Here is a 15,572-nt window from a genome sequence, read left to right as displayed (position 1 = left end):
CCCCCCCCCCCCGCTTTAAACCACCCTTCAGGTCCTCGGCCAGGCGCGACACGTGGGGGGCTGGCACTGGGGTCGCCCCACCAGATGCGGGCCTGAGGGGTAAATCTTCGTTTTTAACTCTCTTCCGTCCTGCCTTCTGCTTGCTTAATGCACGTGTGTCTTCATTCGCGGCTATGTCGCTCTGTGGCCTACCAGAAGGAGAAAAAAGAGAAGAAATCTAGACACCACGACAGATCGAGGAGGAGGAGGTCTCCGACAGATGAAAGCGAGCAATCGGAGGATGACCTTGATTCTCCAAAACTCAAGAAAGCACGGAGTGGAGATAAAGAAAACGGTGATAGTAGGGGAGAAAGCCCGGAGCACACGAGGTTATCTTCCCTAAACCTTAAATCCACCCACAAAAAACGGCACAGTAATTCCAGCGAAACGTCAAGTGGTGACTGTGACAGTGAGCAAGAGCAGGTAAAACTAATAATTGATTTAGTTATAGTGATGTCTTTAGCTTTCAACTCCTGTATTGCAACAGGATTAAATTTATACCAAGTTATTTTTCATTTTTGTCTTATTCTACCCAATGGGGAGACTGCTGCCACTCTTCAAGGCCTAAAGCTAACTGAACTGTCTTTTGTGTCCATTATTTGTAAAACTTCAAAATTCTGAGAATGCTTAAGTTATCAGTGTGGCGTGGTTTCTTGACTTCGGCAGCCTAACACCATGGTAACTGTTGGCAGTCGGACAAGCTGCAGTGAGATGGTGCTTTAATATGATTCAGCACCATTAGATGTGGTTGTAATTGCCAGAAATATATTTTAATTGGTGCGTTTTTGTTAGTGTGAGTTCTTTTCTGATGAAATAATAATTAGCTGTTTCTAGCTAGTGGAAAAAGAGAACATTACATATTTACCTGTGTGTATGTCTGATCTTATTAAATAGTAGTTAATGTGATAAGATGCTCCCTAATACAATAAAATGTGTTGTCATGCTAAGCTTGTATGTCTTTTTAAACCTTTCTGTAAGAATAATTTTTATTTTGTCTGAATATTTTTTGCTTGATTTAGGTTCTTTAAAATTACTTGATGAACCAATTTTTTAGAAGGAAAGCATATCCTATTGTACCTAGGATTTGCTCTGAAAAGTCTTTATACCTGGTATTTTCTGTTGCTTGTTTTTGTTTATCATTCCAATTGATGCCAAACAGAGCCTCTAGAATTTCCATAGTTTAGCATTCTTTCCTCTCCTTCACTGCTTAAATCACTGTATTGTTAAAGTGATATGCAAGTAAGTAGGAACAGTTGATAGTGATCTGCCTTTTAATGTTATTTTGAGGATTGATTTCTGTATCTGTAAATCACTATACTGAATTTGGGAGTAGGATATAGACTAAATACCAAGCTTAGCTCTTGCCTATTGCAACAAAGTATTCTAGGCCATCAGGAATTGTTTAAAAATATTATTTTAAAGTTTATTGGGGTATTTGGCACTTGGAGAGTTATGCCATTGGATATGAAATGGGATCTTATTACAGATCACTTTTGTGCAACTCTGAAATATGATGTTAAGTAAAACAAAGAAGGGTCTGCAGCTGCATTTGTGATATTGTCACTGAAAATTTGACCTTTGGATATGACATTAGTGCCTGTATCATTATCCTGAATTTTCTGAATGATCATCTGATACTCATGTGGAATGCTATCTGAATTGTTGTTTACCAAACAGGAGTTGACTGAAGAACAGAAAGAAGGTGCTTTCTCCAATTTTTGTATTTCCAAAGGGACTGTTCAGCTTCTTCAAGGTAAATTTCTTGGCATCACGTGATCACAGAAAATAAATGATTTCTGTCATGGTTCTTTTGTGCTTGGCATATTCAGTCAGCATTTGAGATGTGCTCTGCTTGTGTGTATGCAAGCACAGATGTTACACAGAAGGCAAAAGTTTTATTTCTGTGTGAGTAAAAGAATAACAGGTATGCTTAGTATCTTGGACATTAGTATGGCTGATTTAGTATGAAGCTCAGATAAGAGTAGAAATGGTTTTGGCATGCAAGTAACAGATCTCCTTAGATAAATGGGGACTATCACATAAATAAAGCCACAGTATTTTAAGACTCCTTTATTGAAGGATAGTAACACCATCTGTCCAAGCTAGCAGTATCTCTAGTGATACGAAGCTGGAGAATGGGTTAGAAAGTCCCAAGGCACTCTTGAAGTTGAGCTCTGTGATGAAATATATCAGTGAAGGCGGTGATATAGTCCTGACTTGCTCTAGAGTTGGCGAATGTTCTGCTTGGGATGACTTCCTCTGAAGACTGTGCAAGAACAACTGTAACATGATTATATTAAAGGAGTCTGTTTACATTGCCACAGCTCGAGGAGTAACATACCTGTTTCCTGTGCAAGTAAAGACCTTTCACCCAGTGTATTCTGGCAAAGATGTAATTGCTCAAGCGCGAACCGGAACTGGGAAAACATTCTCTTTTGCTATTCCCTTAATTGAAAAGCTTCAGGCAGACACACAGGAAAGAAGAAGAGGCCGTTCACCAAAGGTAACTAAACTTAGCTATAATGGGTATTTTTGCTTTGTCATATGTTTGAGTCATTCAGATTTTTAATCTACTGGAAAAGTTCTTCACGTCTGTGCAGGGATAAGCTAACCCATGTTAAAGGCTCTTTGATAGCCGTGTTAATTGGGGCTGTGCCTGCATCCTGTGCTGCCTCATGCCCTCTGGTCAAGATCAGAGCGCGACGTAGCTCTATTCACTTGTCAGTTCCCTCTTGCTGCTTATGCCAGAAGACTGACATTGCAGGGGTTCGACCTATCACTAGTTATTTTTGGCCTCATCTGCTGGAGTCTGGTAGTCACTGGTATAAAGCGAAGATCCAAGAGACTGTGGGATTTGATGTTACTAGTTTAGGACATCTCTGGATGCCCCTTTTTTTCCCCAGGTTAGCAACAGATTAGAGACCTTTTTGATTGATAAGACTGTTTACTTAAGCATGTTTGTTTAAATGGTAAGTAGTGGAAGATTTCCAGAATAGGCTTATTTTTCATTAGGACCACCACCAGGTGTTGAAGCTTTTTCTCCAGAGGATGCAGACTCATTACTAGCTGCTTGCGTTCTGCAAGGGAATACAGATGTGCTGTGTATCTCCTTTCACAAAATTCTTAAAATGATCTCCAAAACTAGACAGGGCAAAGCGGATCATATCCTCATTAACGGAGGGAAAACTTATTTTGTCTGTTGAATTCATCTTGTCACCCATCTCACAGATTACCTGAAACTTGTATTGCGGAACTAGAACCAGATGTTTTATCCAGATTCAGAATCTTTACATCTGCCAACCTACATAGATGGTGGCTGTCTGACTGAGAATGCTGTTTGCAGATTTGGCACAGTCTTTTGCAGAGAAAGGAAAGCTTTCTTCAAAGAAGTCAAGTCTTAAAATAGAAAAGTTTTCAGGCCTTATTCTACCATAGTACACCGTTTCTTACTTTCTTTGATGTGTGTCAATGTTGAAAGAAATTACAGGACAAGTATTTTAATTTTTTTTTTTGTCGAGCCACTGCTACCAGGTTTGCAATCACTATTAAACTAAAGCATATGCACATATAGAAGAAAATTCTTATAGCTGATAGCTTCTAGAGCCAAAGTTAGGTAAGATTTAAGTACCTYCTGTATATCACATTTAAAAAAAAAATAAATTATCTTGTCCTAAATGAATGTGTGCTGAGGGAAATTAATGATGTTCAGAGAACCTTAAGCAATGTATTTTCCTGATCTTTGCTTAGATAACTTTATTTCAACCTGGATTGTTTTAAATGGTGTAATGTTTAGACCTAAACTGAAGTTTAGCGGCTCCTTGGCAGAAGTCATGTTGAGAGAACCTCTCTATATTGTTTTCCTTCTATCTAGGTATTAGTTCTTGCTCCAACGAGAGAGCTGGCAAACCAGGTTGCCAAAGACTTCAAGGACATCACAAAAAAACTCACAGTAGCTTGTTTTTATGGAGGAACTCCATATAATGGACAAAGTAAGTGACACTTTTGACCAGTAATTGAAATATGGATTGACTGGCGTATTTGAGAAATGCAGCTGGCTCTTTCCAAACACACACTTGCATTCAAGAACTGGAGAGCATTCATGGGGAATTCAGTAGCTCGGTATATATCTTTTTATGGGGGGAAATAAGTATAGTTGTCAACTGTATTCTTAGTATTCTTTGTCTACTAATGTACTTTAAACGAAAGTGAAAGAGACTGTGCTCTGTGTGTGTGTACAGAGTATTCAGTCTAGGTTCTTGTAAACACTTATATTTTGTTTTAAAAAACATTAAGTCTTAGAGCTGTGGGTGGGTGTGATTTTTTTTTTTTTTGCCTGATAATGGGATTGTATGTTTAGAAGATCTGTAAGTTGGAGAAGAAGTTGTGTAGTTAACCGTCTTGATAGTCATACAAAGAGCTAATTAGTGTAGGAATGAGAATAAGGTCTTTTGTCACAATAGATCTTGTCATAAGTCATTTGGGATGAAATTTTTTTTTCATGAAGAACTTAGGAAAGAGATGATTCAGTAATTGAGACAATCAAATGAAGAAATATTAAAAAAAAGTTTCTTATTAAAGCAGTCAGACAATTTGAGAAGAACTAACTTTTTCCAAAGTATGTTAAAACAAACTCCTAGTTTGATCCTTAATATAAATCATGGGGTGATGGATGGGGGGATGAGTGGTCATCCCCCCCCTTTCAGGAAGAGCAGTAGTGCTTTTGCCTATTTTCACCATTTTTTTTCCCCTCAGTTTCCTCCTCTTCATAATTTGCTCTAATGTCCTTTTGTGGGGAAAATTGTTACGATGTATGTTTTAAGAAGCTGTTGTCTCATTATTACTCAGTTAACAAGTCTTTCTAATGTACAGAATGCTCACTAGTTTGCTGCTAACTTCTTTTCTTTCCTGTTTTTTATCAGTTGATCTCATTAGAAGTGGCATTGATATTTTGGTTGGCACACCTGGTCGAATCAAAGACCATCTTCAGAACGGCAAGCTGGACCTTAGCAAGGTGAAACATGTTGTCCTTGATGAAGTTGACCAGATGTTGGACATGGGATTTGCTGAACAAGTGGAGGACATATTACGAGTTGCGTACAAGAAGGGTAATCTCAATATTTAAACAAATAGTAAGGAATATTAGTAATCATTAGTCTACTGAAACCCAGGTATGTTTTCTGTAGCTTGCAAGCTGGCTTTATTTTGAAAAGACTGAATAGTATATTCTAGGAAATGTGCCATGAAGGTAATATGCAAAGAAATGTTGCAAAACTGGGAATCATTCATAGGACCTTTGCAAAGCTTAAAATCCAGTAACTAGGGATTTTTAGACAACTTTGACACCTATCTGTAAGTTGTACTTGGATCTCTTCCAATGGAAAGGAATTAGAAGCTTTTTGCCCTTTACATCATTTGAAAGCAGACTTTTGTTCATAGCTTTTTTCTAAACTTAAGAATAGTTTGACTTTCTAGAGAGGTTTTTTTTTCCTCTCCATGTTGGTAATACATAAAATTTAAAAATTGGAATTTCACTGTATATTTTAGATTCATATTTTTAACTTTTTTGTGTGTGATAAACTAGTATACCTCTATAAGATGCAAGAAACCAAGGTTTTGAAACATTGTTCTGTGTTTTAAGATTCTGAAGACAATCCCCAGACGCTACTGTTTTCTGCAACTTGCCCACATTGGGTGTATGACGTAGCTAAGAAATACATGAAGTCTAAATATGAGCAGATTGACCTTATTGGGAGAAGAACTCAAAAGGCTGCTACAACAGTAGAAGTGAGTAACCTATCTAATGTGGAATATTTTCAGTTGTCTTCCCTTTTCCTTTCTGCCTGAAATGGTCATCCCATTCCAAGCTATATTATCAAAAAAGTTGCTGTGAGAATTATTTTTTAGGCATAGGACACATTACAACTATTCAGACTGTTGCTAGGTTTAGGATGTTTCTCCTCTTAGAACATCCAGTAACCCTATAGACTTTCAGCCCACTGTGCTTCAGTTATCAGTTGTTTCTGCTTTCAGAGAAAAGCAGGACCTGAATTTATCTCAGAGTTGCAAGCAAAAGGCACACATTAACATTAACCTGGCTCTCTTAAATTACCACAGACATCACCATTGAATTCTGGTATTCTGTATAGAGGAGGCTTTTTCAGACTTCTAATTTTTCCCCTCACTAGGCCTTTGCTTGCTCTGCAGTAAATACCATAATAAGGAATACAATACGTGTATGTTAGAAGCCTGAATTAGTTTTCTTTACCTGATAAAGTAAGGTATTTATTTCTGTTTAAATATTGTTTAACAGTTATTTTGACTGACCAGTTATACATGTTACAGTTGTATCAGTGGGATTGAAAGACTGTTAATCTTGAGTTTGCAAAGAACTTGTAAGGCACTGTGTTCATTTGTATCGCTTTATCTGACATAAAGCTGTAGTTAATAGAAATATGGTAAATTCTACACTCTTGATTGTCCTCCAGAGAAATAGTAGGTCATCTCCTGTTTTTTCCTTGCTTTACAGAGGTGATATGTATACTGTCACCTTTTTTTCCTCTTACTGTAGTTATTTTGCTTAGTGTTAGGCTAATCGTGGTGAACATACAGGCCTTATGGATTCTGCAAGTTGCAGGAGTGTGAGTTAGCATGTTTTGTCCCTCAAGAAACTCCAGAACTCTTTAGTATTTGTGGATTTTACAGTTTCAAATATATTGAAAGAGAATCTCGTGTTTTTATGTAAGCTAAACACTGGAATTCTTCTCCACAGCATTTGGCTATTGAGTGTCACTGGTCTCAGAGAGCTGCAGTTATTGGGGATGTCATTCAGGTCTACAGTGGCAGCCACGGGAGGACCATTGTCTTTTGCGAGACCAAAAAGGAGGCGAATGAGCTGGCTCTGAATGCTTCAATCAAACAGGTATTTAATCTTCTGTATTGGATAACAAAGCCTGTCACAGATATATCAACCCTATGTTGATATCAGACCTTTGTGGAGTTTGAAAGAGTGACTTTCAAAGCGGATAATGTACGTTTTTGCAGGTAGCCTGATGGTTTCAAAACTTTTAAATGCCAGAAGAACCCTAAAAAAAAATGGTTGAAAGTTTATAGCATTATAGTCTTCAAGACTGGGCTGCACTAATAGATACTGGGCTATATAGGATTTTTTTATTTTATTTTATTTTTTTAAGAGAAAAAGGTCTCATTGACATTAAATGAAACAGTTGCAAATTAATTTATCCTTCAGAAAGCACTCTCTTGGGTTAAAATACGGTAAGAAGAAGATTTGAGAGCTACTAGAATAACAGGTCTTGGTACTCGAATAGCAGTTACAGAGCTACAAGACTGACATTAATGGTTTCAGGCTATATCTGTGTTTCATTAAGATGCTTATTAGCTTTTAGGAAGAGTTTAAAGGTGTATATATAGAAATAATTTGGTCTGTCAACTCTTGTGAATGGTCTTTAGTTTATGCCAGAGATTTTTGCTACAGCATTCTTTAACCCTGGTAGAAGATAACTAGTTGATGTAGTGGTGTGGCAATGTCTAAGATGCTTTGCGACACTGGTGCTGCGTGCTCCTTTATGGTGGTGGTATCACAGCAACTTCTTCTTTTGTATGTGTTTTCATGGAGGAGATGGGTTACCTTATGTCTGGAAAGCAGTGTAGCATTGTGTTCCTAGGGAAAGGAGAAGCTTTTTCATCTGCCACAGCTGTGTTCAGGAGTGTTTCTCCCACACTCCTAGATGACCTCACTAACAGCTAAACCTGAGCGTGGAGCCTTATCCTGCGTTACTGGTGGCGTTAGTGATATCAAATCTTGCATAGGCAATGCAGAACTCTGATCATGGCAGGTAAGAGAAGGAAATTACTTAGATGTTTCTGATTAGCATTTTAATGCTTGCTAACGGAATATATGCCTATTCCCTCTCTCAGGTGACATTAATCTAAAACTGTCTGAAAATGATTTTTTTGAACTCTGTAGTGATCCTAACATTGTGTTAGTATTTTTTAAATCACTCTGTTTACGTGTGAAAAGCATGGAAACAAACTATAGGTAAAATATTGTCAAATGTGAAGTGGAGAAAAAGTGATTTTAATTTGTATGTTTTGGTCTTTGTACGTGTGATTGCTGTGATATGGAAGGACTTTCAGAATATTTGGATTTTTAAAAAAATCTTTGAAACTGTAATTTATTWATTTTTTTAAAGACCGCTTCTATTTTTGATCTTTAATTGGGAAATTGATTATATTAAAGGGGAGTAAGAGGTAACACTATTTTGGAAAAGGTGTAAAATTGAATATTGTGAAGGCCTGAGGACATTCTGTCAGAGATGCCTATTTGGAAACAACCTCAGTCTGGCACAGAGGGCACGGACTGAAAGCTGGGACGCAGATGTTATATCCATCTCTAATTACTGTGGCCTATGACATGCGTTGCTATTCTGCTTTCCTTACATTGTTAAAGGTCTTTGAGGTATATGAATAAGAAGCACTGAGTAAATATTGCAAGACACCTAAAATATAAATTCTGATAATTCAGTTCTCTTCTATCTTGCCATATGATAGCTATTGTATACCATGATATTGTACCCAGAAGTGACCATAAAATGGAGTATTATTTTGGATTTTGGTACAGTCCTGTAATAATATTGTTTTTTCAGGATTGCCAGTCATTGCATGGTGACATTCCTCAAAAGCAAAGGGAGATAACACTGAAAGGCTTTAGAAATGGTGCATTTAAAGTTCTGGTTGCAACAAACGTAGCTGCCCGTGGTTTGGATATCCCTGAAGTTGACCTGGTTGTGCAAGGTTCGCCACCAAAGGTAGGAGATGGGTATGTTGGGTGTTTTGTAGTATAAGTTATCGTCTTGTTTTCAAGTAGTAAATGTTACCAAGCAATGGTGTTCACCACACACAGTTTATGAGCATTGCATTTAATAGTAAGAAATATCCTGATATACAGATGCAGTTTCTTAGCTGATATCTTAAGAGTGCATCAGTCCATAGTACGTTTGAAGATGGTCTTTTTTAAAATGTCTTCAGATAATACTTTTGACAGTATCAAAAGGTTTTGGTTGGCTTTCAAAGCTGTCTAAAGCATCTCCCTTCAAGGCCATATATGGTTATTGCAAGTCTGGAAGCAGGGAGGCGGGGGAGAAAGGCTATATATGTCTTGCAAGAATGACTCACTAAGTAGGGACATGTGTGAGGAGGAGGCCTCAACAGTGAGAACATTGGCTGAAGTTTCAGTGAATTCACTAATAATGTCTCAGAAACCATGTTGCTCAGGTTGACATGCAGGAGCCATGAGTGGCCCTGTATAGAGGTATACACACTCAAAAGGTTTCTCAGGTTCCCTGTGGTGATGCCAAAACAAGGCTTAGTTGACCCATACTCATGATTCTGGCTTTCAAACCATACTTTTTAGAGGGTTATGGAAAAGCTTACTCTTCTGACTTTAAATTAAAAAAACCACTGTTTCTCTAACTTCTCAGGTGCAATTATTGAGCGTTGTTTGGGCTTAACTAGAACAGCTTCTATTAAGTTATGAACCTAACTTTGAATGAACTGATATAACTGGATAAAGCATAAGGTTATTTATTTTGAAGGATGTGGAGTCCTACATCCATCGTTCTGGACGCACAGGTCGAGCTGGCCGAACTGGGATCTGTATCTGTTTTTATCAGCGAAAGGAAGAAAATCAATTAAGATACGTGGAGCAAAAAGCGGTAAAGTATAGTTTTCTTCTAGTCATGAGCACTCAAATGTAATGTGATAGCGTAGCATATAAAATCTTCATGTCTTATTTTGTTCAATAGTTTCGTTATGGAATATACCTTATAAAAGCATCCACTTGAGGCTCAGTTTATCTTGGAGAGTTCGGGTACATAGCCATTTACTGTGGAGCAGGCAGCACACTATCGATTCTCCTACCCACACTTTTTCAGCAAATGCCAGCGAGATTGTACCTGTGGAAATGAAAAAGAAGCTAGATGGATTTCAGTTTACTGTTCACCCTGGCTTATCACGTGCTCAGTGATCTGCATATTTGTAGCTTTACTGAGAACTGTTACTCCGATTTATACACTTTGGCTGTCCCATACGATAGCTTTCTCACTGATTAAACATTCAGTTGGGATGAGATGGTTTAGTCTGAGGCATGTAAAATTCAGGAGACTTGGATTTAGAAAGGCTGTGTAACATGTACTTTAATTTTAATCTGATTTACTTGGATTTATAATACTCTGTAGAGTATATAGGCCTTTTTTTCTGGAATAGTCAATGTGGTTTCTATTCATTTGAGTTCAAGGCTACTGGATCATTTAAAATGACCTATGTACATTAAATGCTTTTAAGTGTTACTGATTTTCCTGTGAGCTTAACCTTGTAATTTTCACTAGCAAATGTAGGGATTTAAAACGTGAAAAGCCCAAGAAAAATGTAAGGTTTAAATGCTTGTTTCATTGGAAACGAACAATATTTCTTTCAGAACTCAATTATTTATGGTCTGTAACTTTCATCTGCATTTCATTATAAATTTCAGGGCATTACATTTAAGCGTGTTGGTGTTCCTACTGCTACAGATATAATAAAAGCTTCCAGCAAAGATGCCATCAGGTATGTTCAGTGACTTAAGCCCTATCATATCTTCTTATCTTTCTAATTCAAAATGGCTGTTTGAATTGCTTATGGCCGTCTCTCTGTGAGAGTGGTGATATCAATCAATAACTGATCTCTATTAACGTCTTAGATTGCTGGTTTTTCTTCTGTTCCAGAGTCCACTAAATACCACTGTGTAAATTTTTTTCCTTGTCTAGCAGTCTTTTTGCTTTAAATACTTAGGTGTCTGGATTCTGTTCCTCAAACTGCTATTGAGTATTTCAAAGAATCTGCTCGGTGGCTAATACAAGAGAAGGGGCCAGTTAATGCCCTGGCTGCAGCTCTAGCCCATATTTCAGGCGCTACTTCCATTGAACAGCGCTCCCTGCTCAACTCAGATGCTGTAAGTGTTTAGCTTAACATTTGTCTGGAATTTGAAAAAAAACCACTCTACTTTAATTATTTATCTCCTTATGATTTTGTTTATGGGAACTGTAGTTAAGCCACAAAGAACTACTTTTTTAGTTAAAAGCAGAAATATGGGAGAACAAGTACATTTATAACCACTCTAACAGTAGCCATTTTAAAAACTTGGTTTATAACCTGTGAATAAGCAGGTTTCTCATGCCTGGTAGATGAATTGAACCTCTGACTGAATGAAATGTAAGAAAATTTCTTACTCTTTAGGGATTTGTTACAATGATACTACGCTGCTCTGAAGAAATAAACAATATGAGCTATGCTTGGCGAAGTCTGCGAGAGCAGCTGGGCGATGATATCGATAGGAAGGTGAACAGAATGTGTTTCATCAAGGGAAGAATGGTAAGCTTTTTTGCATCTTTGCTGCTGTATGCTCTTGTAGCCTTTTCTCAGCAAATATCAGGAGAGAGATTTGTGGCCTATTTTCTCCCCATTCAAGGCCCTGTTGACAAGGGCCTGATTCTCTGGCAGAAGGATGGGCCTAATTATTTTATTAGTGGTCATCTCAGGGATGTAGGGCTCTGCTCCACTGGCATGTTAAGGAGGAAGTACAACGCAGTGTAACTGTGAAAGTCTCTGTAGGGCTAACTATATGGGTAAAAGGTGTGAACTGTTTATGCTGTACCTTTATGGTTAAATGTAGAACAGGATTTCTTAAGACACTGTCAGTTCTGATAACGCATGTCTGTCATTTCTGCCACCTAAAACTGAAAGATCAGAAAATTATTTTTGGTCTGCGTAGATGAAATTGTTACAACCACTGTAGCAAAACTCAATGCGAGGCAGTTATTTTAACAAAACTAATTCACCCTTTTCTCTTGGACTTCACGTACATTTTCACAAGGATGAGAACATGCATGATCAAGCAGTCTGTCTGGGATGATTTGTGGTGACACAGAGGACAAGGGATGCTGCCTGTTGAGTCCTCCTCATGTCTCCTGGGTTCTTTAGCAAACATGTACTGTGCCTTCTGTACCCTTAAGGAGTTGACAGTGATCTTTTGCCTTTTTATTATGTTCTACTTCTGTGAGTTATTAGACAATATTGCCGATTTGTTTGCTCTTTCTGCTTTTCTGGGTGTAGTTTTTGTTTTCTTGATCTGGGTGTGTTGAGAAGCTGCACAGAGAGATACTGTGGTCTTCATGACTTACTAATTTAGGTGCTGTCAACACATGCCATTCTTTTATCTCTTCTTGTGCTATTATTTTTCTGGTGCTTTCATACACCCCTACATTTTTGTTAATATCTAAGTTAAAGTTTCTGTTACAGATCTCTACACAAACACTTGGTAAATGATAACTAGTCAGTTTGGATCCCCCCTCCCCTTTTTTTTCCCTATGATTTATGTGGGGGTGGGGAGAGGGCAATAGTCAAACTAAAAAGACCTCAGAACTGTTTGAAAAAATGTTGTGAGAACACTTCAGAGACAGATGTTGAATGAACTTTCATGTAGTGATTTGTAATAGCAGCGTTAAGATTGGTATGAATGGAGGTTGAATGTAAGGGTTTTGGAAGTACCAAAAAGAGGGAGATGAAAGAAGGATGAGTGTTGATGGCACCTAGATTAGCAAATCATCAAAAGTGCAGCACCTCTACAAGCAATACCACATACATGCACAAATCTGGAAAAATAAGAGAGCCTAAAACAAGGGGCAGCCTACACCCCAACTAAAGCAAAGGACTGCAGGCTCTAGCCATTAAGAAACAATGTGGGAAGATGAACATTGGAGCCTTAAGACATCCAGCTAAGGAAGGAGAATGATGGTCCTAATGACTTGCAGAGGTGGGATAGGGTGGAGATAAACAAGTTCATAATCACTGTCAGCTCCTAAAAGATGCAAAAGATACTTTCAAAACAGCATGGCAAGGAATTCTGGTCAGAGCAAATGGGTGTATGCATCCTGGTGCCTCAATGCTAGACAGACTGCTTGGATGCATCTTGGTACTTGGATATGAGTCTGTGAGTGAAATTGGTGTTTTGTTTTGTTTTTAATAAAGCCACCTTCCCTTCCTATGAAGTCTTGCAGTTTACTTTCTCACAACGTTGCAACATTATTTACTTTACTTAAAATAATTTAAAAGGAGCAAGCAGATTATAAAACAAATCTTCAATTTCTTTGCAGGCAGCAGATGCATGTGTATGTTATGAATACATATATTCTAAGGCTTCTTTCTAGCCTTAGAACAAAGTTGTATGATTGTAAATGTTTTAAACAGCAGTTTTAAGATGTTTCTTAAAATCTTGACTTAGGTGCCTTGTGTATACTCTTCTACATTCCACCTTTGTAAAAGTTGACCTACACATCTCGCCTTATGAATTTCATATGTAGTCTACCAAGTTTCTTGTCAAGACATTTCTGATTTTAAATTTGACTTAAAGGACATTCTTTATGCCAGCGAACCATTTTACTATCTCTGTGTCTCTAAAGCTTCCTTTTAAAGTGTGTCCTTCTCACTTGCTATTTGATATTGGCTTCATTGATAAGACTTCTCTTATTCCCTTGCTTCTGTCTCTGTTCAAAGCATTTTTCTATATTTGGTGTGGGGAACACTACAGACAGTTTTCCATATCACAAAGCTGCAACTCTGTATCCAAACTTCTGATTTGAAAGAATTTACAAAATGAGTAATGCACAAGCCAGTGGACTACAGTTCAGGACGGAAAGGGTTATAAGCTTGTTAAATAGCAAGGAAATACAACTTGGAAGTGCTGTCTATGCAGAGTAAGGAAAAAAATACATATATATTTGAGAAAACAATAAAGAAGTGCAAGTATCAATGTTTTGTGAGACACTGATGAAACTGTGTACAAAGATTTCAAAGTATGTTGTGTCTTTGACTTAATACTAATCACTTGTCTTACCAGTTTGAAATGCAAAACTTTGTTTTAGTACGTAGGTTTCTAGCTTGTTGTGTTTTTTTTTTTTTTCCTAGTTGTAATCAGTTAGAAAGGTGAGATTTGAATCAATTAAAATTATTCTCTCTCTTTAGGGTGTGTGCTTTGATATTCCTGCAGCAGACCAAAAGGAAATAGAGGTACTTCCTTAAGTTTCTGGTTACAGCAGACTAGATGAAACTGGTTTGACTGGGTCAGGCTGAAGATTTTATCTAGCCTGTATCCTGATTTTATAGTGGCCGAAAGGGATGCCAAATGAAGGAACAGAAGATCAGAACAAGCATACACTGATCATTTAAAATATTCCCCCAATCTTCAAAAATCTGTAGCTTGAGACTTTCCACTGGGAAGAGTGGTGGTGTGAACTCCCCATCCTTGTTACTGCTGCGGGATTGATTTTTGTAGACATGTGCTTCATTACACTTAAGAGAGCTTTTCTCCATGTTGCCATTCTCTTCACCCAGAATTCCCTGCACAGAAAAGTGAACTCCAGATGAGATTTTTCCTTTGGCAGAATTAGTATTTGTATGCCAAAATTCCCTAGACTTCCTTCTGATCTTTCCTTCAGGTATTATTCCCTTAGCGCATCTCCATACCCTCGTGCCCTAGCATTTGTTCACTCCTGAAACAATTTTTTGGTCCGGATTGGAGGTTAATTGAGGGTTGGGGTGAGGTGGGGTGTTGGAGGATCAGTGGGAACTGCAGCTGCACTCCTATCAATGGAAAAGTGTGGAGCTTTTATTCTTAACATCTTGAAACCTGTGTTGAGCAGTCTAGTTAGAAACTTAGATACCGTGCTTTTGCTAACAATTTTTCCTTGATTGTTCAGTCGAGCCAATTTAATAATTATGAAATATACTGTATTTGTGTTCCTGGAATTTAACGTGATCTGTGTGACTTTGTTTTAACAGGGAAGATGGGAAGATTCAAAACAATGGCGCTTGTGTGTTGCGACCGAGTTACCCGAGCTGTTGGAATCGCAGCGAGGAGGAGCAGGAGGCAGTGGCAGGAGTTTCTCGAGCTCCAGGAACGGACGGCGCGGCGGTTCTGGTAGAAACAGATTCAGAAGCAGAGGCCAGAAGCGAAGTTTTGACAGAGCGTTTGATCGCTAACTTCAACAAAGCGGGAGTAGAAAAATGGGACTGAAGTATTTTATATCACATTCAAATAGTCTGTTCCTGTATGTTTGTACCACTTTGGAAAAAAATCTGTCATTCAGATTTTTTTTTTTTCCTCTCAGTACTACTTTGGTCATAAGCAAGATCCTGTTCACTTCAAAAAAGGGAAGAAAAAAAAGGCAAAGCAAGTTTCCCTTCTTTCTTGTGTTGTCATCTCAGCTGTGTGTCACACCTAAGCCCTCACTGCAGAATATGGCTGTTGCATTGAAAAACCGTAGCCTGGCTCCCTGTATAATGTATAGACCTTAACTGCCGGTTGGTCCCTGTACATTTTCCAAAAAAACAAAATAAATATTATTTTACACGTTCGCTGGTGCGCGGGCCGTGCTCTTTCAGGAGCGCTTTGGGGCGGGAGCGGGGGGCGGCGCACGCGTTTG

The 15,572-nt window shown here is 38.1% G+C and overlaps 2 protein-coding genes across 3 annotated transcripts in view; both read left to right on the top strand.

The window, feature by feature from the left end:
- The first annotated feature begins 132 nt into the window (after positions 1–132).
- On the top strand, positions 133–15,504 carry LOC112960532 (nucleolar RNA helicase 2-like). 2 transcript variants are annotated; one of them, XM_026054881.1, is made up of 14 exons: positions 133–462; positions 1,717–1,792; positions 2,364–2,542; positions 3,911–4,028; positions 4,959–5,144; positions 5,678–5,823; positions 6,809–6,958; positions 8,703–8,864; positions 9,651–9,770; positions 10,586–10,659; positions 10,885–11,044; positions 11,329–11,463; positions 14,113–14,157; positions 14,929–15,504. In XM_026054881.1, the coding sequence occupies exons 1-14, from the start codon at positions 148–150 to the stop codon at positions 15,127–15,129; spliced, it is 2,067 nt and encodes a 688-aa protein (XP_025910666.1). In that variant the 5' UTR covers positions 133–147; the 3' UTR covers positions 15,130–15,504. The 2 variants fall into 2 exon arrangements, with proteins under 2 accessions (XP_025910666.1, XP_025910665.1); XM_026054880.1 differs by having other exon boundaries at positions 1,705–1,792.
- LOC112960538 (nucleolar RNA helicase 2-like) overlaps positions 15,154–15,572 on the top strand; it is a 14,550-nt gene continuing 14,131 nt past the window's right edge. The window contains exon 1 of the mRNA XM_026054896.1: positions 15,154–15,164. Within this exon, the coding sequence (XP_025910681.1) occupies positions 15,154–15,164 (11 nt within the window). The remainder of the gene's footprint in view (positions 15,165–15,572) is intronic.

Source organism: Apteryx rowi, unplaced genomic scaffold (assembly GCF_003343035.1).
Source record: "Apteryx rowi isolate R43461 unplaced genomic scaffold, aptRow1 scaffold_974, whole genome shotgun sequence".
Taxonomy (NCBI): domain Eukaryota; kingdom Metazoa; phylum Chordata; class Aves; order Apterygiformes; family Apterygidae; genus Apteryx; species Apteryx rowi.
This window is presented reverse-complemented; position numbering and strand designations above follow the sequence as displayed.

Coding starts and splice junctions, on each gene's coding strand:
- LOC112960532 (XM_026054880.1), top strand. CDS start 148: ATGCACGTGTGTCTTCATTCGCGGCTATGTCGCTCTGTGGCCTACCAG. Junction 5,824..6,808: donor AGGCTGCTACAACAGTAGAA/GTGAGTAACCTA, acceptor TCTTCTCCACAG/CATTTGGCTATTGAGTGTCA. Junction 10,660..10,884: donor TCCAGCAAAGATGCCATCAG/GTATGTTCAGTG, acceptor TTAAATACTTAG/GTGTCTGGATTCTGTTCCTC.